The sequence below is a fragment of the Musa acuminata genome, chromosome BXJ1-8, assembly GCF_036884655.1.
Source record: "Musa acuminata AAA Group cultivar baxijiao chromosome BXJ1-8, Cavendish_Baxijiao_AAA, whole genome shotgun sequence".
In the NCBI taxonomy this organism is placed as follows: Eukaryota; Viridiplantae; Streptophyta; class Magnoliopsida; order Zingiberales; family Musaceae; genus Musa; species Musa acuminata.
Genome location: NC_088334.1, coordinates 52,209,578 through 52,232,809, shown reverse-complemented (window position 1 = coordinate 52,232,809; position 23,232 = coordinate 52,209,578). Strand labels below are relative to the sequence as shown.

The following is a 23,232-nucleotide window of genomic DNA, read 5'->3' as shown; positions in this document are numbered from 1 at the left end:
GCATCGACAAGGGCGGTGCGCATCTTTGGATCTTGCTTCGATAGCCGACATATTTCTAGGATGGCTTCGATAACAAACTTCGATTCAGTGACAATGAAGTACCGATGCAAAGTAACGAAAGGACCACTCAACAAATGCATCGATATCGACACAAGCGACGTCGTCGTCTGCAGCCAACAATATCACCCATCACCACTGAAATGTTAAAATGATCTTTTTACCCTTTGTTTTCGTGTTTCCATTAGTAAAATTGATATCGTTAGAAGAAATGAACCTAGATATTTTACTTTCGTAACTATAAAAATACCAATATAAATTTTTAAAATATAAAAACTAAAAGCCTAAAAATAACTAACTATATTGTTTATCCCCTCCTCCCTCTCATCCCTTCACCCCTCCCCTCCCTTCCCTATCGTCTCCTTGGGTCTTTCTTTCTTTTTCCTCACAGCCTCCTCTCTTTCATCTCTACCCTCGTCGCCCACCCTTCCCGATCATCTCCCTCTCAACATGCTCTTCCCCATCACCTCCTCTCCCTCTACCCGCATCTTTCCTCCCCTCCTCCTCCTCCTCCAACCCGCCCTTCCTTCCCTTTCTCAGTGAGCGACAGAGACACTGACGACGAAAGGGCCGGCACTGTCAGAGAAATATTCCGGGAAAACCCCAAAAAGAGGACCCTTACATATATAATTTCAAATATTTAAAATTTTCATGTATCACCCTTTCATTTATCTTATCATGTGTAATTAATTACAAGGTTGCAACCGCAGCAACTCAACCTAATCAATCGACAAAACTTGTCGGAGATCCTCACGGACACCAACCTACCTGTTACACGGATATTAGCATGCACAATAGTAACTTCATCACAAAGCTCACATCAAAATATTGACTTACAGTGACTCTGCAGAATGACACGAAGCATTGACATACAACAAAGCAGTGAAAAATAGGCCCCCAACAATTCTCAAATAAAAAAAGGCTTTGGAAGATTAGACAAATAATCATCCTTTTCAATTAATAGACAACTAATCCGATTGTAACTAACAACACAAACAAAATAACCATCAATACCAAACCACAACATACATTGCAGCAAAACACAAGGTGGATGGATCGGATGAATGTACGGTAGCCTATACCTCAACTCAAGGATCCATCTTTTATTACATTTAGCAGACAAGTATGTACAGATAGATACGTCTACTTCGACAAGGTTGAAGTCCCACATCACGGGCAACAAAAAGGATATATAATTAGGCCACCTTAATAGACATGTAACTTGCACTCGGTATGAATTTACGTTTGATAAATGACTCGCTATGAAAATTAAATACATGGACCCACGAGAAATGCTGGCTATGTTGATCGGCAAAGTAACTAGCTTTGCCAAAGGGGTTCAAGAAAAAGGGCTGTACACAAAATCAATCTCTCCTACATGAAATAGCTTAATGCTTTCTTCTTCCTAGACCCTCCTTCACCGTAGAGCTCATTCCATTGGAGAAGCTCGCTCATATTGGAAGATTCAGATGACACACTTGCACAAACCTACAAGGACATCATTAGTTATAACTTCAAGGATGAAGAAATGCCACTTCTTGTTCAATGTAACAAGAGATGTGTGGAGGGAAACAGGTAAAAGTAGCAGAAGTTGCGAATGGTCTCAGCATAAGACCAACAAAGAAAATTGCAGATTACCCAAAAGGATGTTGATGGCATGTTTAACATCAAGATAGCTAAATGAGGAACCATTACTACTGTAATTATCATTAGTATCGTTGTATGTGGGATGGGTGTGAGTTTTTTATAGTCAAATTACCTGCTCATGTGCATATTTGAAATCTTCCATGTTTAAAGGCCGAACGTCCTCACTTCCATATAGCGTGGGTAAAGTTCTACCTTCGGCTAGTGCTAAATTCCTTTCCTGTATGTGACAAAATAGATAATACAAGGTGATTATTTTGTAATGTAACAAGATATTATGTGCAATTATGGAGTTGCAAAATGAGAGCACAATAAACTAAAGCACTAGTATAACAGAATGCATGAGACCATAGTAAAAACAAAATAAAAATAAAACATGTTTGATTATTTCAAGATTGGGAATTATAATATGGGTGGTGTTAAAAGGAGAAAAGAATTGCTCTCCGTAGCAAAGCTCATCACCAACCCTTCTTCTCTACTCTTTGTGAGCTAACGGCTCTTGGCAAGTTGTCATGGGTTGCATAAGCTTCTATTGTTGTCAATAATGTGGACATCTCATCCTGACAACCCCTCGTCTTTAGGCACATTGATTTGACAAGCAAGGCCAATACATCAATTTCTCCAAAATAGGTAAAAACAAATATATCATATGTTACTGTATCAATAAACTTGTGTACATAAGTGCACATGTTTTATATAATAAGTATGGCCCAATGCACGAAGCTTTCATTATTTATTGTTGACATAGAGGGAAAGAGGAGAAAAAAGAAAAGAACAGAAATAAGAAAATGATTAGAAAAATAAAAAAAATAGAGAGCTAATAAGAGAAATGTTTTATTTCTTGTCAAACAAACAAGAATGTATCGTACTCATAAAAAAAATCTATATTTTATTAAATCTGCAGTTTGGCCAGTTGACTACCAGTTTGACCAGCAACCCGAGGCTTGGCTGTGTTGACAACCAGTTTGGTTCCAATAACTACAGTATGGATAGTTGCCAGAAGAGCGTGTGTGTGTGTATTAGCATGGTGGCATTGCACAACAACAAAAAACCAAAAATATAATAAGTTCAACCTCAAGAAATGCAAACAAAAAAGAGAACTACCTACCTATTGAACTACAGTCTCCTGCAGTGTTTTATGCTCCCTTGAACTTGTATTCCTAATCTGGCCTCCAATAACAGGTGACAATTATTTAAGCCTTCCAGTGCAATTGTTTCCACAAGACTTATGTTCAAGGTCTAGTTGGGTCACTTACGAAGTATGAACCTGATTAATCCCAGCTGAGACTCCCATCATGTCTAGGCAAGAGGCTAACAGTGCCCTAGCCCCCCACTTAAAGCATTATGTTAAATTTCAGGATTAGATTTCAGTTTAATCTTTTATTCGAGTAGACCAATACATTTCTGATGATCTAAGCCACAATTTAATTATAAATTGCATAAGTGTTTGGTTTGAATAGGACGAGACAACCCTTTTTGGTTCTTGGTCTAATATATTTTTTTGGCACTTCTAACCTTAGTTTCCACCAAACTGCCTACAACAATAATTAAAATTTTTGTTTAATTATTCTTGGTGACATGTTGAATGCTTAATAAATCCTCTCTCTATATGTAAAAGAGATTATGGTACCTATATGATATTCGACCAATTCTTCTTGAATAATTCTAAACCTCCAGTGATGATTTCCACAATGAAAGTTGACCTATTAATAACATACAAGATGCATAGCTGACATTAAACTGGAATGTAAATGTATTTTGACAAGCATTTGAAGCACAAAGGAGAATAAGTATCATGTCGTCTTGATGATGCACAAAGAGGAATTGCTATCATCAAAACAGTTACGTTAACGTTCCCAGCTCAAGTCAGTCAAGCTCTTCACAAAGCCAATCAACCCCTCCAGCTCAAGTCAGTCAAGCTCAAGCCTTAAAGGTCTAAAAGTTTTTAAAATTGGCTCTCATTTGCTTCGAGTCGGAGACATATAAATGACACCAGAAGTAAAATAAATAAATGATTAAATAAAACAAAGAACGCTTGATAATATCGACCATAATTCAGGACTGACCTTCTTTTCTTTCTCCAGAATCTCTCTAATGGGGCAATGTGCAGCAGTTACGCAGAGATTCTAAAACAACCATATAATATGAACTTTTTTAATTACTCATTTAAAAGAAAAAAAAAAGATCAATGTGTATTTCTGTTCTAACAAACCTTTAAATCACTTCCTGAATATCCATCAGTCATATTTGCAAGGGCTTCCAGATCGACATCTGGCGCCAGTTCTTCTTTTGACAGTATTACTCTGAGAATTTTCTCCCTATTTGATGTATCTGGTAGATTTACCATTAATCTGCATAAAACATTGATATCTCAATCATTTGGATCAACATTCGAGTTGTCTACATTCTAGCATTTACCTTCGAGGAAGCCTCCTTATAACAGCCTCATCAAGGTCAAAAGGTCTGTTGGTGGCAGCAAGAACCAATACACGCTCTTTATCTTTGGTTCGCAACCCATCCCAGTTAACCATAAATTCATTTTTCATTTTGCGCATTGCTTCATGCTCTCCAGGGTTTTCTCTCCTGCCCAACATACTGTCAACCTATAAAATAGAAAGCACATGATCATTCCTAAAAACTGACATAAATTTAAAAGATGCAGTAAAAATATCATTAGCTAGATTAATAAATACAAAAATTTACCACCCTTTTACATTAAAAAGATCTACTAACTGACCTCATCAACAAAAATGACGCTAGGAGCAATTTTACTAGCTAAAGTGAACACTGCTTTCACATACTTTTCTCCTTCTCCAAACCACTGTCACAAATAAAGGGAAATTATGATTTGGCTAAAAAAGGCATAAACGTTTGCTATAAAATATTATAAACAAAATATAAGCAGATGCCAATATGAAGTATACCTTGGAGGTGATGCTCGACATCGATATATTGATAAAGTTTGCACCTGCCTCAGTTGCAACAGCTTTAGCTAGCATTGTTTTGCCTGTACCAGGGGGGCCAAAGAGCAGTATTCCTTTGCATGGCTGAGAACCAAAAAGATGGGATGAAATTTTGAAGCATTGCTGTATGAATGCTGACATACCAGTGCACAAAATATTTTCACCTTGCATGGATAATTAGAAAATGCATCGGATATTACATTTTCAAAAATTTGACAATCTATATTGTATATTCCAAAGTGAACACAAACCATAATCTAATATCTTATTGCAAGAAGATAAAACTTAAATTACTCCCTTGGTCAATATGGTCATGCAAAATCAAATCTAGAAGACAAAAAAGATACATGTAGGAGAACAGCATGCAATGAATCAACAGTATTTTTCTAACTGCCAAAACCTTTAATGGCCTCAATCTGGACACCAAATGAATTGCAAGCATGTGCAACATTGTCGGAATCACACTACATTCCCTGCTGTTTAAATCAAACTTGAAAGGAAGTCAATATCTCAATTAGACATAATGAGCTGATCCATTGAATACAAGTTTAAAGAAATTTCCAATGGTTGGGATTTAGAGTTTTGAGGATGTCTCAACAATATTTATTAGTTTAAAGTTATCAAAAAAATGTTTTTGATACAATAAAATATTAGTATTGATATGAAAGACGAATGCCTTGCCTCTGGTACCATGATGTAGTGACAGCTTACTGCTCTAAATCTTTTCTTCTAAGCAAAAGGACCAAACTAACAAAATAATTTTAAGGTGGTTGTTATTTTATGAAACACAGATACTTTAAATTTCTTGTCATATCCATATTGGACACTTCTTGGATACTTGTTGGATGCCTCCTCAAAGTGTCCAATTCACCTAAATAATTATTCAAGACATCTAATAATTTTTAGTGTACAAAAGGGGGATTTCATTTAAGCTTCTTGGAGAGAAACCCTCTAATGGTAATTCTTAATTTACGTTATTAGAGATGAACATGTGACTAGATACATCAACTAAAAATGGTTATAATTCATTCATCATTACTTCTCGACAGTTCTTTAATTCTTGAATCTTGATATACATGTTTATCCTAATTTTCATTATTTGATTTTTCATTATATGTCAATGTCTAAATACCATATCATATCCATGCCAAAGATAGCTGTTTTGGCTTTCAGGTACTGGACCTGTTTTGGTGATTTGGTCAGACCGATATACCAATCAGTACCAGCGTTTCAGAGAGCAAGAAAAAGGAGAGAGAAAGGGACAGTGAAGGAAGAGGAGGAAGGGAGGGAAAGAGACACAAAAAGAGGGAGGAAGAGAACGGAGGAAGAAGCATAGGAGGGAGGCAATAGTGCAGAAGGAGAGGAAGAGACCAAAGTAGGAAGAAGTGGAGGAGGGAGGAAGAAGCTTAGGAGAGGAGAAAAAGGAGGAAGAGAAAGGAAGGAGGAAGAATAGACGAAGCGTACCCGTAGGCAACTGTGCACAGCGGAGGTGTGTGTTGTGTGTTGCGGTGTGCAGCATGTGTGAGAAGAGGTTTAACATAGACAATGTTTTCCCTCTTATATGGGCAGAACAGATCAGGAGCGGTCCATGTACTGCTTCTCTGCCCAGACTGGTACATACGGCTTGGTTCATATTGGTCCAAGTGAAACATCACTCCTTGATCCATGCTACATAATTCTTAACCATCTATTCAAGCTATAACTTCATTTTCTCTCCTTGGGTTTGTACTCGGTCATTTGCATTCACAACATGATCAAACACCTCTTCTTCGTTGTTATGAAGAGTTCATTCTATTCTGGTTACATAAATTAAGAACTGTGACAGCAGATAGCATTAAACAACTGGAACTTACCTTAGTGGCCATTTCATCTATTGGAAAAAATAAATAAGGAATTAAGGATCCTAATTGAATCTTAATCCAAACTATTATGATAGAAATCTCAAACAGCAGATAGCCCTGTCTTTCTTGAACTAGTTACTATTCAATCAGAACTGTCCATATCTCTCAAAGGAGTCGCTTCTTTTGTACATCCCACCACTCTTTTTGCAGGAGTGATCATATTTAGCTGGTAAAATTTTCAGTTCATTGACAATTTTATATTTTTATATTTTTCTTTTATTATTTGACAATTCAAATTCATTTTTCAGATTGCTCTCTTCAAACTGCAGTACTTTTGAAAGGAGTGACTGGCTACCTATTACTAGGTAACATCATAGAGCACCAGAACATCAGAAGCTTCTTAAGAAAGGAATCAAATAGGGCAAAGATAATGTTCAAAACTCGTGAAACCTTGACAATTAAATTAGCGTATAACATCAGAGAGCTGTTTCTGTCAATGAAAGAATACAATAATGCATAAATGTCTTTAAGGCAGATTTTAATTTTTATACTTGTAAAATGATAAATGCTGTGAAGCTCATTGCAGAAATCAATTACTAGAAATAACTACTTTAAGACACAAGTTATTCAAGAATAGAAGCACCTTGGTTAGTTGTCCTTTGCAAAACAATTCTGGTCTCTGTAGAGGAAGCATCACTAACTCCTTTAGTGTTTCTTTGACATTCTCTAAGGCTCCAATATCATCAAAAGTAACTCCAATATCATTAGGTGGAATAACATCTGTGAGAAGTCTTTTCTCAAATTCATTCTCAGTGACTACATCCTGAAAAGGCACAAGCCGATAAGCAGGGAATAGAAAAAAGCACAATTAAAGACCATTAAAACCAGCAATGTATGCACTAAAAGCTAATTGCATTAGTAAAACAAATTATGTTCAAGGAAGAGGGGCAGATGGGTGCAGACCTTGAGAGATTTCTTTATGCTCTTATTATCATTTTGGACGCTCTGCAGCATACTTAGCCCATGCTTAAGGCTGCCAGTAATTGATAGAGATGAGAATGGATCAAAACCAGCACTATATAAGACTTAAGTTACACCAAATAATGCTTTATAAATTGTTGTTAATATGATAGACCTTTCACTGGAGAGTATGAGCTTAGCATCCTTTGATGAGGCCTCGGTTCTGCTGTGTTTAAGGTGATAACTAAGAGCAAAACCAACTACCTTATCCACACCTGTAAAAATAAAGGTAAAAAGGATGATTTCCAAAAGCATTCATAAGGATATCAAGAAAAGACAAAAGGCAGGTACTTACTTTCATTTGTAAGTGCTTGATCCTTGATTGATATTGTCTCAAGGTCATTGCAGTCCAACCCACAGCGGTTTAGAAACTGTACAAAATGGAAGATGGAAAAATAAAAATGTATTCAGATATATTTTTAAAACATGCACAACAATAGCTAGTGAAAAGACGAAGAAAAGAGAAGGAAAAGTCAAGCAATTAAAATGGTTCAATGGAACTGCCATGGAGAATAAAGAAAATGGGAGACAACTGAGAAGTGTAGCTTCATTGGAAGCAATTGTGGCAAGGCATGCTCGAGGAACCTAAACAACATAAGAAATCAAAGAGCTACCTAGATTGTGAACAGGTAGGCCAACAACATAAGATCTACAAATACCTAATTTTCTCATGGTATTTACTTCACAAACATCTAGTTTAGCATGAAGAGTAAGAAAAAAAATTGGAAATTGATTTTCTATTGAAGCAGTCATGAGAAGGAAGGAGCACATTTTACAGCATCCTTAATTAAAAGGAAAGAAGAGGAAGAAAAAGACTAGTTCAGAAGTTCAAAGACCAATTAAAAAAAAGCTATATAAGCCTAGCAGCATGATGGTGACAATGCAATGTTGATAAAATTCTTAAAAGAGTCAGAAGTTCTATGTCACGTCAATGCACCTACAGTCTATATGTTATGCACCTGATAAAACATTTGTTTTTCTTTTCAGAAATTGTAGTCTTCATTCAACCAGAGTGTTGCCGTTTGAATATAATAAGGAGACAAATTTGTAGAACTCGATCTAAATGATAAAGTTTCGAGTGTGAATTTCCATTCATCTTTTGTTCATCGTTAGGATGTGGAAACCTTACTATATTCTTGCAAAGTCCAGACCTAAAAGATGCATAATTTCTTAGTGTAAAAAGAGTTTCAAAAACACCTCAACCACCTAAAGAAAGCCACATAAGCAGTACATTTTATGGAACTCAATGTACTTTCTGGAGAATAAAAAAATAAAAAAAAAACAAAATGCTTCACTTTAAATTTTTGTAAAGGCAATCAAACTTACAGAGCGTATACTGATAACATTAGACTTGGCCTTAAGAGTTTCGACATCACGATCCAAATGCTGCTTCCATTCTGAAAGCTGGGTTTCTTCCTGCCATAGTTTCTAGGATTTCAGGGAACTGCTACCAAAAAGATAAATGACAACTGCATGCAAATAGAGGGTGTCAATTTATACCTGTGGAAGCTGAATCGAAACTTTGTTAGGAAAAAGTCTACTGAGCTGCTTCATCGTCTTGGGAATTTCCTTGCTTCTTTCGTGCAGTCTACCAAAGTTATCCTATAACACAAATATTAAGACAAACTCATAAAGACAATCAAATATGATTGCAATTTTTCTTCATGCTCTGAGAAAATGTAAAGTTCGCTCAAATTACATAAATAAATTTCAGAATCAAATAGTTAAAAGACAAACATGGTGATATAACTACCCTGTAGCATAAAAATGCATATAAAACCATGATATCAGAAGATGAAAACATGATGAGAATAGATAATATCAGCAAGTTGGTTTCCTAACCACTTGCCCAAAGTACCAACACATAGATATTATAAGAACAGGCAATATCAACAGGTAAATACCCAATCTATTGTCATCACCATTATTTGTTGCTGCTAGCAGCCACTGCTTGCCACTTGCAATGAATCATTGCCACTCAGGACAGGAGTGGCTTAGTTACAAGACAGTTATCAGGTTGGGTTGGTTCAAATTGATCAGAACCATAGGCCCAAATGAAAACCCTAAATCACATTATATAAATTCCAATAAAATCCAAATGGTTCAGGTTCTACAGATCAATTAAGCACTGAAGTAGACGAGCTCAACAAAAGTTAGATTGGTTCAGTCATAATTGTGCACACTATACCAGCTCAACTATATACTAGTTATTTATCCCTTGATTTAGCTAAATAAATGGATGCCTTCCAAAAATATGATAGGAGAAACACCCATTAGTTTCCATCTGGAAAAAGAAAAAGAGGCAAATACAAGCCAATTATCTCAATTTGCCAGCTTGGCCCATGCCAGCCAACTACCAATAATTCCATGTGAAAGAATGCCCTGTGATGCCAATATTACACACACGGTATTGTGCTGGCAGCATCAGAAAAACTAAAAAAGCAAATCAAAGGAATACCTCAATTTGGTTTCAAAATTAAGGCTACAAGGGGAACATTACATATCTGGGTGAATTTTGCTGACAGTTGGTTCTGTATTCCTACCAACTCTGGGCAGCATTTTGTGGTGGAAGTTCATATATTGCAACCTTCATTCATTACCAAAGAGGTATGGAGGTTCAATTCATATAAAGCAACCTTTGTTCAGTGCCACAGAAGAAGTCCAAGGGTCAATAAGGTTGGGGTAAAAGTAGCCATCAGACATTCATTCCTACATACTAATCCATAGTTGGACCAAACCAGATCAATTCAGCACAAGAGCAATGCAGTTGATTCTTCAATAGGCCTACTTTAACTTAGTACTGATACCTCCAATACCAAGTAGCGAGAGCAAGGCTTCAACCTCTGGATTAAGACCCATACCAGTTCTCTGGTACAGAGGTGGTAGCAACGAACTATGTGGGAGGAGGCAGTGCTGGCGATTGGAGGTGGATATGAGGTGGCAATGGAGGCTATGCCAGAGGATGAGGTTGCCCCGTTGCAGAAAGGAGAGAAGAATGGTTGTTAACCATTTTTTTCTATTTCACCATCTAATACAGCCAACAGATGTCAACAGCTGTCAATGGCTCTTTTGAGATGTCCAAATTAAAAAAATAGTTAAAAAATATGGTTCCAAACCAAACTGAGCAAAATGGGCCAATCTGCATGCGGGAACCAGGTAGGACGTGCAAATACTTACAGACTGGTTTTTGAACTGTGACCAATAGTTTGATTCCATCAAAACTGTAAGTTCAAAGCAAAACTCAACGTTCATTTGGGCAGATACTCGTCATTTTTGGCCAAAAAAATAGTTTCGGCCTAATCATGAATTCTTGATTCAAGCAGCCTTAATCATTCAATATGGAAACTTAGTATCCTGGCCCGCTAGAACTAGTTGGCCAAACTTCATCAATCCAAATATCCAACTAGAGAACTATATCAGTCAATTTTATTTTTTCAACACGACACTAGAGGACACCTGTCTTTATTAAAATGGATGAGAGCATGAAACATCAACAAGAAACCCAGAACAAAGCTTCATGAGAAAGTACAGTAGAATATCTATTTATATCAACTTAAGGCTTTACTTATCCAAGATACAAAGAAACTATTGTATGACAAGCATATAAAAGCTAAAAAATAACACAAACAACTATTTATATCCATGCAAGACTTAACATAGCTAGCGTATAACCAGTTACTAAGAACAGAAAATAACAACAAAATGTTGCACAGGTCCACTTGCAAGGCATTCACCGGAAGAAAGATACAGCTGCTTACAAAAAAAGGAAATTTAAATAGCATTGACAGTGTGAATGTTAGAGTCTCATGAGTTGTCGGTGGCATGTAGAATCTTGAACACATGAAGAAATCACACAGTTTTGAGTATCAAGATAAGAAAAATCAAAATAGTATGGCCGCACTATAGATTGCCTTTTACATATCAGATTGGCGACTTTCTGATTGATTGATCAGTTTATGAAAAAAGAAAACCCACCAAGATGAAGTGACTACACTGATGATGATAATAAATAGTTAAATACAACGCCTCTCTGTATTGATAAGTTGAAATTAAAAAAGGAAAGCAGTTAAAATTGTAAAATTACATCCAAGATTTCAGCATAAAACCATTAGAGCATTATATCACTATTCTTTGTTAAAGATGTAATTTGAAAGTATGTACGATGCATATGAATAAAATCACATCTGAATACAAACAAATAAATATGATCAAGAACAAGAAGCCACCATGGCCCCCACTAAACTTACAAATATTATGAATGCAAATTAACTTGCACAACTAAATAGAATATCACAAAGTACCGGGAAAGCAAAATCAAGCAGTGCTGTCTGGTTACTCCCAAATTTTGTGAAAAGAAGGCCTCCAGGATGTGACTGCAAAATATATTATGTGTCATATAAAAATGAAACATTCAACCTCCTATTTTTTCCTACTCAACACGAATGAAGGAAAAAGTTTTAGCTCCATGGACAAATATTCAGATTAAGCAATGCATGTTAAAAATTGAAGGGTATTATTACCTTCTCTTTGCGATTGTCAATCTGGGAATGAGAGCCTATTATAAGAACACCTACTGGCATCAACTCAAGCTTGCTCTTCAAAGTTATATATGAATCTGTACTTCCAGCCATAGATTTCTCAATATCTTTTATCAAGACAATTAAAGGGCCATTTTTACTTTCTTCCAATACAACCTGGGAAATTGGAAACAGTCAAATGGAAACCACATACAAACATTTAGTTGTACGATACATTAATGCAAACAACAATAACTGTGGAAAATCCCATGATCAAGGGATTATGGATCCCATAATTAAGGAATTTTATAATATCATAATTAAGGGAATATATCCCCTATTTTGGATCACCCGATCAGTATCAAATCAGCCCGTATTATAGGAAATAAATTAGAATGAAATATTGCACAGAATCAATTTCCTTAGTTGTACAGTTTATAATCAGCCAATATGTATCTTCCTTTGTATACAGAAAAAAAATATGAATGAGAAAAATTATATTCTCTTGTGTTCACAGTATTAGAGCCTGGTTCTATAGGAATCATTTTTTCTTCTTTCTTTCAGCCTTCATCACTGAAAGTTTTTCCTCTATTCTGCGACTCTTCGGATCAGCCCCAACTATTTCTTCTTCATTGTTTGCTTGTGAGGATTCTACACTACAATGTCTGGAGGAGAGAAGATGAAACCAATGCTTCCATCTCCAACAAACATCCTAGGTTACACTCCATCCTTGCTGATTACAATACATAAACTCAACGGGCAAAACTTTCTTCGTTGGTCTCAGTCCGCGAAATTGTATATTCGAGGAAGAGGAAAGATCGACCATTTGAACAGATCAACAACAGCACCTATAGAGGTTGATCCCAAGTTTGAAACGTAGGATTCTAAAATTTCCATGATCATATCATGGTTGATAAACTCTATAGAACCAGAAGTTGGGCAAACATATATGTTTTTACTTACAGAAAAGGAGTTATGGGATCTTATGGTAAAGACATATTCAAACATGGGGAATTCAGCCAAAGTATTTGAGATTACAAATAAGATCAGAGAGCTTAAACACGATAATACTAGTGTTACAAAGTACTTTAATACCTTGAAGACACTAGCAAGAGCTGGATATTTTTCATGATTTTGAGTGGTAATGTGCAGCTGACAGTGCTCGATACATAAAAATGCTTCACAGGGATCGATACTATCAATTTTCAACAGGTTTAAACAAAGAACTAGATGAAATTTGTGGATGGGTATTGGGGAAGGATCCATTGCCATCTCTCCAAGCTATATTCTTAGAAGTTAGGAGGAAGGAAAATAAAAGACAAGTCATTATGAGATATTTTTACCAAAGGGCTTCAAAGATCTTCGTATGAGGATCTAACTAACAAACTAGGAATGATTGATATCTTTGAGCCATCTTGAGGAGGGTGGAAAATCACATGATTAAGGGATTCTAAACCTCATAATTAAATAATATTATAATCCCATAATTAAGGGAATCTATCTCCTATTTTGGGCCATTCAATCAGTAACAAATTAGCCCATATTATAGAAAATAAATTGGAATGAAATATTGTACAAAATCAATTTCCTTAGTTATACAATTTGTAATCAGCTTATATATATCTTCCTTTGTATACTTTAAAAAGTATGAACGAGAAAAATTGGTCTCTTGTGTTCAATAACAAAATATCATACCTCTAACAACTCATTGGCTGCAAGCCTTTCCACATCTTCAGACCCAGAAAAATCTGGGCGAAGTAAGTCAGCTACATTAAACACAAAAATCAAAGTAATAAGCGAAAAGTAAAATATAAACAATTTCTACAAAGGAAGAAAGACAACAGTGTCACTTGAGAATCACCAGTGCAGAAAAATCCGTGATCTTCCTCACATAGACCCCCAAGATCATTACCCTCTGGAATTTGTTTATCAAATCTAACTCCAACTTTAGAGGATCCATTTTCTTCAAAAGCAAGAACTACTTTCCCACGATATCCATAATTTGGGCCCCTGCATACAACAAAATATTCAATGAAACTGGCATGACAAAAGTAACAAGGAAATCCTAAAAACACAAAGACAATAATAACAAACCCATGAAGAAATATATCACAGTTATTAAATTTCTATGCATTTTCTAGTATATATCATGTATTATTGAGTTGACAACTAAGATATTTAAGATTTTGGAACAAAATTCAGCATATCAATGTTTGATTTATAGAGAGCTAAGATTGTGAAACCATAAAACATATGAGTTGTTTCTTTTGAAGGACCAGAGAGGCCTAAGCTGGTTATTGTTGTAAGTGATAAAGTTCCAACTTTAACATGGGCAAGGGAGATTCCAGACCATTTTCACTTATTTATTCTCATATAAATCTTGTAAGTTTAGGGTATATTTTTCATATAACATAAGTTGCTATATGAGAGCATCTATTATAATCCTAAAAAGAAGAAATAAGTCAACAATAAAAAGGGACAAATCTTAGTCTAGAATAGAGACTAAGGTTGATTGAAGATCCATCCTAGAAGAAAGTTACATCACCCTTGAATATTGAAGAATACCAGTCAAATATGTTATAAACAAGAAGGATTATTTGTCAAAACAAAATAGAAACATATTGTCCCAAAGGGAAAAAGAAAATACATGAAACATTTATCAAAACAGAATACGCAAAAAGATACACGAAAGATAAAGGACATGAAAGATAGACCAATAATATTTTACTAAATAAAAGCAATTTAAAAAGGCCACAAGTAAAAATTTGTTTGTTTAACCGGTGGAATGAGTCTCAAAAGCAACTCAGATAGGTGTAGGATAACGCGGTTACAGAAAAAAGAGTAACATATTGGTAGATTTGTGGGGAGAAAGTAGAAAATATACTAACTCAAAAGCTCATAACAGATTCATACCTTTGAGGAGTCTGAAGAGGAAAGCCTGATGAAGGCATTGAACCCACATATCTTACTCTATCACCTGCAAAAAACATAATTCATTGGTCAATTGCTAACAAGACTAAATGCTATCTAGCAATTTCAATTTGACGAGAAAACAAAATTAAGCATAGAATATGGCATGCCTTCTTTAAAAGTGTAGTTCTTAGATGATGCTGTAGATGCCTCCTGCTTTGGAAGAGATTGAGTATTCAAAGTAGATGCCCCCACAATATCAGTCTCCACACTAGAAGCTGGCTTTTTGAGTTGTATAGCATCAGCTAGTGCAGCACGATGCTTAGAAAATATGCTTGATTTCTCGATTCTTGCACCTTCTTTAAGTAATTCTGCATCCTTTAAAGATGAAACCTGCAATTAATTGTTTTCAAGTGTCCAGAAATTATTTGTAATAAATCAAAGTTATATCCTAAATTATTTGTAAAGCAGGCAATCCAATGTTTTCAAATGGCCTATAGACAACTTAGTAGGATGATTATGTTGTAATATCATTGAACTTACACCAGGTAGCAGGAGAGAATCTATTATGAGTAATCTGGCACCAAAATGTTTGGCAAGAGCCTTTACCAAAGTTTCTTGGTAGATTTCAGATCCTAGATGATTACACAAAAAACATGTCAGATCAAGGAGTATAAAAACCAAAGTATTGCCCAAAAAGAATGATGACATGGAGCATACCTGTTGGACCAGATAACAAAATGCGATGGTTTACAGATGAAATATCTGTAGTATACTTTACAAACTCCTTGCATTCGAGGTGAATAAATGCACAAGACATAAGCACACTTTTCGTGTTTTCACTGTAGGTATAGAAAAGACAGCACTAGATTAGATCACCTAACCTGTACTCCAAATCATGCTTTCTATGCATGTTAAAAGTAAAAAAGCAACTAAAAAGCAATATTTGACTAACAGTAACACTTGGACCTTCATGTTGGCAGATGATAGAAAACCAAATTAGCAAAATGTGAAGCAAGATTTAATTCAGTAAGACACACAGGTTATCCCTACTTAAAGCAGAACTCCAGATTTTATGTCCTACGCCTTTCAAAGCGTGCCATATACAAAAACAAACACTTTATGCAACCAGACAGACAACTGAAAGAAAAATAACTCAAGCACATAAGCAATAGAATTTGCAGTTAATTGACAATTAAAAGAGTAATTCATCTGGATCGAGGAGTCAAGTTTTGTAGCTTGATTGAGTCAGGATTGGATTTTTTTAGAGATCCTCAAGAGTATTTTTCTTATTTTCAGAAGTTGGATGTGTAGGATAAGCCTTACATTTATTTTGGGCTTCATCTTTTGTTTACTTGAAAAGGAACCAAGAAATCTTATCTTCATACTTCAGGGAACTTATATTTATTTGGAATACCACAACTATTTGTTCTCTGTCAAAGAATCATCCAAAAGAGAAAGATATGTCAAAAGTTGAACCAGGACAAAGGCAGTTTCTGCTTCAATTTTTTTTCCCAATAGCTTCTTATAGAATAGTGGCAAACAAAAGACTCAAATTTTAAAAGCACCACCAACAAAATTCAGGACCAAGGTCAACTGTAAATCCAATTGGAAAAGTAAACATCATGTATGAGTGGTCAACCTTAGCCTTCTTTTACATGGGACGACTTAAGGTGAAGCACTTACAAATATCTCTCAACATAGATAGTCATGCCAGTTTGGTAGTTTGTCGTAGGCAATGGAGACACGAGATAGACACTAGCAAATATTATTCTTTCCAGATTCCTATCATGTGTGCCCTCTCAATATTAAAAATCCATTTACCTTCTTTACAAACTTTTCACCACATTTAAAAAACATTACCTAGAATATCACAAGAACAAAAACTATGGAAAATATTCCATTGAAACAAGCACAGTGAAATGATAACACCACTGCTAAAATAATATAGTTATGCTGATATAGCTCAAACGACAAGAGTAACAAGGTGAATGTAATTGGGAATTTCAAGGATTGCAATCAGTCATACAAAAACATGAACTTAATTGCTGATCATGCATATATATATATATATATATATATATATATATATATATATATATATATATATATATATATATATACATACACATGTATATATATGTATATATACATACACATATATATATATATGTATATATACATACACATATACACACACACACATATATATATATATATATAACACAAGCAAGACCGCAAAAAAATCTCACCTCAAATAGTATGGAAAACTTTCAAATGAAACATTGATGTCATTTGGATTGAGAATTCCTTGCTTCAAACCGTCTTTAAAAGCTTGGCATCGAGTAGTAGGCAAGGATGATGGCAGATCCAGATCCTTGAGGAGTTCCCTCTGATCCTCAAACACTTTAAATACATTGCCAGACAAATCCAGCCCAGAGATAGGTGACCCTGAAAACATCCTCAGAAGAGGCCTTATTTCAGAATTTGTACCAGGAACCTTTCCAATTTCAGCATCAGGATGAGCATCAGGTTGTATATTTTCTGGTTGAACAGGCTCGTTTACACGAAGATCAGAAGACATGACAGCATCGGCATTGTCACTTCGAATCTCAGAGCTCCCCTCGGTTTCAGAGCTTTCCTTACAGGTATCAGAATCCTTCTCAGGGTCTGGATTGCATCCATCTGATGCAATGGTCACGGAAGCCAGGGCAGGGTTCTCCAGTCCTTCCTGAGCATTCTCAGCATTAGATGCTGGGGGAATAGCAGACAGATCCTTCAAATCATTAGATAAGGATGCCAATATTGATGCTCCAGTAACAGCTGAAGGGTCTCCAGTCCTAGTCTCTGTTTGACTTTCTCTGATAGCAGTACCCTTTGATTCCTGAACACCAAGTGAAGGTAACACTGCTGTAGCTGATTTGTCATTCTTAAGTTGCTGAAATATCTACCAATAGATAAGGAACTCCCTTTTGAAAGAAGAGGAACCAAAAACCATACAGTATTTCCAACATACGTAAAACCAATCTGCAATGAGCTTTGAAAAGTAAACACAAGATAAGCAAGGATACATAAGCATGTTTCCCAGATGAACTGAAAATCAGCTCATCTCCTCCTGTCAGGATAATATTTGAATTTCTCTCAAAGGTCTTTCCATTCACTTGTACAATTCCTTTTCTTCCTACTATTTCAAGAAATGCAACAGAAGCACCTCCACGCTGATGTGATAGTAACAATGGAAAGACACTTCATATAAGACAAATACAAGGGACCTTTCCCTTCCAACGATTAACTAAGCAAATCTGTAGAACAACATATGAATCAAGATAATACCTGGGAATGTCTCAGTCTACATAGAATTTTGCTGATAGATGGATCCTTCAACCATAAGTTGCAGCTTCGGCTTTGGCCAACGGAGAATTGAGAACCAGAGAGAAAAAGATGAGGGTTCTGGAAAGAGCAAGTCAGCAGAATGAGTATCAGCCTGAAAATAACCAAACATGCCAAAAGCTTGGTTGCAAGGAAACTGAACCTAAAGCCACCTCATGTGCCTACGTAAACAGAAGTAAACTGACCCAAATAGCAAGTAAACAGAAAAATTAGTACTTCCTTGCATGTACATCAGGCATTTCAACAGGAGATCAACTTTCTGGCCATGTCATTCCATCTGACTTACCTTACAAGGACACTCATTAACACCACACAAAACACTGGGTATACCATAACACATATTGCTAGGTAATAGCAGAAGAACAATAGTTAAGGGACAAAATAACTTAATGATAAAGAAGAAAAAGATCATCTATGTTTTATCAGCATAATTTTATGTATGACAAAAATAGCATGCAAATTGGTTTATAATATATGCATTTATGATTTATGAAAAAAAAGTTCCTCAGGAAGGTTTTAACAACACCAAGATCTATCAACCACACTATCACTGCCTGTTTAATTGAGCATTTAACAGTAATGTCACCAGACGCCCAAGGGAGGCAAGGTCCGAGCGCCCACCTATTGAGCTGGGCGGGCAACCTCAATCAAGCACAGCCCAGGCACTCGCTCGGGCCCAAGTGTTGGCTGGGTCGAGCGCCCGCTTAGTTTAACTCAGGCTAAGTTGAGCCTGAGACAAACCAAAATAGTACCATATGGTTCGATTGAACCAGTTATCCGATGCTCCAACACCTGCGCGAGACGTGCCCTAACGCAAAAATCTCTCTTTCCCACTGCGTTTTTGCATGGTGGTGGAGTTCCTCCCATAGGTGAATGACATCAGCAGCAACATATTCCTCCAGCAACATCAGTGACATCTTCCTCCAATGACAACGTCTTCCTCTGATGGAAGTGATAGCATCTTCTTCCCTTCCCTCCTGGTATATCGCTCTCTTTCTCCTCCCTCCTACCTCTACCCCGTTCACCGCTGCCTTCTTTGCTGTTTGTCACAGTTTATGGTTGTGTTTCAATTTTAAATCAATTAAAGTCGATTGTTTTTATCTAAGTTTGTGAGAACAGCTACCTTCCTTGTTGTTTGTCTAAGTTTGTGAGAACAACAGCTGCACGTAGTGAACATCAGCTGCCTTCTTTGCTATTTGATATGTTATTTTAGTTTTAGTTTATTTTATTAATCATGATATATAGTTTTTAAATTATAATATTCGGGAGCGTCTCGCTTCGCTTGGATGATTGTCTAGTGCCTCAGGCATTTTGGAACCGTGACGCCTAATGCTTTTAACTACACTAGCATTTAAACACTTACAAGATAATACAGTCCCAACTCATAAAAGATCTTGTGCAACGGCACAAACAGCTGTTCCATCATGCTACCCTCCACTATGTACAAAACAACATCTTGTATGGTAGAGTATAAGGGTGAAATTTAACTAGGTGTCCATCAGATATTGTTATATTCTAATCCAATTTTATTGAATAGACATGGGACATTGATATTAGATAGAAAGACTATAACTAGATAGATAGACTCATATGTCATTTGACCAACAAAAGTAACCCACAACTAGTTAAACTCGATTGAGTTAGAACTCAACATTCTTAAACAGGGCAGGCGACCTCCAGTAATTTAAATGGAAAGAATTAACTTCTGTGCAGCACTGCAGCTATATGAGATCTCAACTCAGACTTCCACAGACTGAGAGCAACTGGACAATGATAATGCTCTACCAGTGATCCAACAAATTTTACATGCTTTGTTCAAATTCACATAAAATGGGGACACATCTATTAACAAGCCATGCATCAAGCATATAAGAAAGCAATTAAACTAGAGTTCGTTATATTCAACTCAATCCTTTAGTCTCTTTAGAACTTATAATCCTTTTGCGGGTACTCAGAGGAGTCCCTCAATTGGAGGTGCCCAGGTCATGTGTTACCCCTATTGAAAGTTAAGACATGTCCAAAGGATGTGGTGTACCCACATTAGCAAAATAAAATTCAACCATACGAGGTGAATGTGGGAGAGGTCAAAGTAATTGAATGAATGCAACTAAATCACACTTGTTAATCAAAACCTAAATAAGGAACATTCTTTCCCTCCAAGTGACACTAATCATCCCACAATAGAGTTTCTGCAACTGAACTAGTGCAGACAAAAACATCAAGATTCTTGTCTTTCTAGAGAACTAAAGAACCTACTATGAAGATATTCTAACACATTTAGCAAGTATGAATTAGCATGTTGGGGAACAAAGATTTTATGAGCTTCGAGTTCACCTTAGAAGCCCCATAGAAAAGGAAGGGGCCTCAACCTTATATAGGGCTAGCTGTCTAGCGATTTCATTCTGAGCTCAACAGGTTTTTACCACTAAGAAACCATATGCAGTCCAGTAGAACAAAGAAATCATGTGAAGTACTATAGTCGAACAATGTTGCGTTTCTTTTCGTGTATACCAGAGACAGAGGTTTTATTTTATGAAGCCCATGTAATAGAATAGATGACGAAATCTATCAACGAACAAGGAATTGAAGGCACTAAACCCCACCTGAGAATGCTGCGAGATAAGCTTCGCCCATGCAGCCTTCTGCGTCGCTTTCACGACGCGTTTCGTCGGGATCTCCAACGAGATAAGCCCCCGTTTCCTGCTGTCCATCTTAGCGGGCCGCTCTATAGTAGCAAAAACGAAGAAGAAGAATAAGAATAAGAAAGGGGAAAAGAATTTAAACAAAAAATAATCGTAGAAAACAAAACAAACCAAACCGATAACAAAAGAAAGACGAAGATCGGACCTTGAGGCGGTAAGTGGGCGGCGGCATCCCCAGGTTCCTCGCCCTGCGTCTCCGCCGCCGCAGTACCGGCGGCCTCCACCGGGGGGTCAACGGCGGGCAGATCGGAGCGGAGATGCCGTCCATCGGACGTCGGCGCCGGTTCCTCCTTGTTGTCGGGCCGCTGCCCCTTGGGCGACGAGGTCGTCGGTTCCTCCTGAGAAATCCCGGCAAACCCCACCCGGAGATCGAGCCAAAGCCCCACATCAGACAGATGAAACCGGTCCAGAATCCAAGAATCGAGCGCAGGGAGGGAGGAGAGGGGAAGAATCGCACCTTGGGGCGCTTCGAGGCCGGCGGGGACGCGGGGGAAGGGGAAGACAGGGCACGCTTGGATGAGGCCGAGCTCCGCCTCGTCTCCACCATGGCTTCGCCCTCGATCTCTTCGCCCCCTTTCTTGAGGAATCGAATCGAAACAGATCAACCACAAAAGAGAGAGAGAGAGAGAGAGAGAGAGAGAGAGAGGGAGAGGAGGAGGAGGAGAAGAGAAAAGGCGAGGAAAGGAAAGGAAAGGAAATGGTCGCCAAATAGCCGCGGTGGGCTTTGTAATTATTCCATAAAAAGATATGTTAGAAATTAATTGTAGGGTTTCACTTGTCCCCTTCGAGACCGACTTCGAATAGATTTATATCGTGTTATTACGATATCTATTTAATCTTTTTTTATATGGCGTGTATATTATATTTGGAATCGCCATAAATTCATTTATTTTTTTGGGAAACAAATGAATTTTTCTATAATATTTTATCTTATCAAATCTACCAACTTTGGCTCTTGCAATCAATCTCCATAAACACTCTAATCGATAACAATCTTTCATTAGCTACCGTTAATAGTATGATTGCTAAGTATATTCAGGTATTTGTGTCTTATAATTCTAACGAATTATGGCTGATCAAAATTGTCTGTAATTAATATGAATTTTATGAGAGCAAATGATATATATATATATATATATATATATATATATATATATTATATATTTCATCTTTTCGTATCACAAATTTCACATCAAACGGCATTGGAAAATTGTTATTAAATTTCAATATTTTGGTTGTAATCGGATAATAAATTTTGACCACATTAATCATTGCGAGAGTCGATCGTCGTCACATCAAGATGATGCCATCGTTGCACGTAAAACGAAAGGTCATCTTTTTGCCCCCATCATGAGGGATGGTAATCTAAGGTCAAGAATGTTAAGTAGGAGCCCATTGACGACTCCGATGCCATTGACTCATAGAGCGTTATAAAACGTGCCATATCTTCGTATTTGAGCACGTGGGGTTGACCTAATGGAAACGTAACCTATCGCGAATTCTGTTCAGACTCTATTGTTACCTAAGAAAGAGCTATTCATGAATGAATTATGGGAAAGAAAATGACATGCGGTTATTATATCTCAGAGAAATTATATAAAATTGTGACGGATGGAAAATATTCCACAATAATTATCTTTGGAGAGGATACACATTAGATGAGCAGAAAAAAATAAATTAATTTATAATATATAAATTAGATGAGTTTACACTTGTTAATCTGATCTAAACATTTTGGAAATATAGTTCAGACCTATCTATGATTACCAAATGATAATATCAGAGCAAGTTCGATTTAGCACAGTTTAGTTCCATATTACATAATTCAGAACCATTCAACCTCTATGACTGTAACATATTATGCAACTCAAAGATCAGTCATGCGATGGGACCAGAAAAAAAATATGTAACATATTATACAACTCAACCAAGAACTGTTACAAATGATTAAAATTACTATGTTGTTGTTCCATAACTGATGTATGCTACTAGAAGAGGAAACATAACCTGTGTACCACAAGATCTTGAGAAAGTTCTTCCTATAATCCATCCATCAAACATCAGTTTTCGTCTAATCTTCTTGTCACTTGTTCCTGATACAAGCAAAAATTGAATCAAACCCCAAATTGCAATATTTCCTCCTTCCTTTGTCTCCACCTATCCAGCATAGGCAAGTCAAAACACATGC

The 23,232-nt window shown here is 36.5% G+C and overlaps 1 protein-coding gene across 2 annotated transcripts; it reads right to left on the bottom strand.

Moving 5' to 3' along the window:
• Window positions 1–1,140: 1,140 nt before the first annotated feature.
• Window positions 1,141–21,739, bottom strand: LOC103995579 (uncharacterized). Of its 2 annotated transcripts, none has more exons than XM_009416192.3 (27): window positions 21,502–21,739; window positions 21,190–21,382; window positions 20,946–21,067; window positions 18,286–18,402; window positions 18,024–18,170; window positions 17,205–17,899; window positions 15,673–15,794; window positions 15,496–15,587; window positions 15,123–15,345; window positions 14,956–15,019; window positions 13,904–14,052; window positions 13,738–13,808; window positions 12,046–12,219; window positions 11,827–11,898; window positions 9,026–9,127; window positions 8,852–8,941; window positions 7,821–7,896; window positions 7,641–7,740; window positions 7,469–7,538; window positions 7,149–7,328; window positions 4,626–4,748; window positions 4,439–4,522; window positions 4,120–4,304; window positions 3,914–4,052; window positions 3,768–3,827; window positions 1,817–1,921; window positions 1,141–1,545 (listed from the first exon to the last, which is right to left on the bottom strand). In XM_009416192.3, the coding sequence occupies exons 1-27, from the start codon at window positions 21,589–21,591 to the stop codon at window positions 1,432–1,434; spliced, it is 3,759 nt and encodes a 1,252-aa protein (XP_009414467.2). In that variant the 5' UTR covers window positions 21,592–21,739; the 3' UTR covers window positions 1,141–1,431. The 2 variants fall into 2 exon arrangements, with proteins under 2 accessions (XP_009414467.2, XP_009414468.2); XM_009416193.3 differs by having other exon boundaries at window positions 15,123–15,330.
• Between the last annotated feature and the right edge of the window lie 1,493 nt (window positions 21,740–23,232).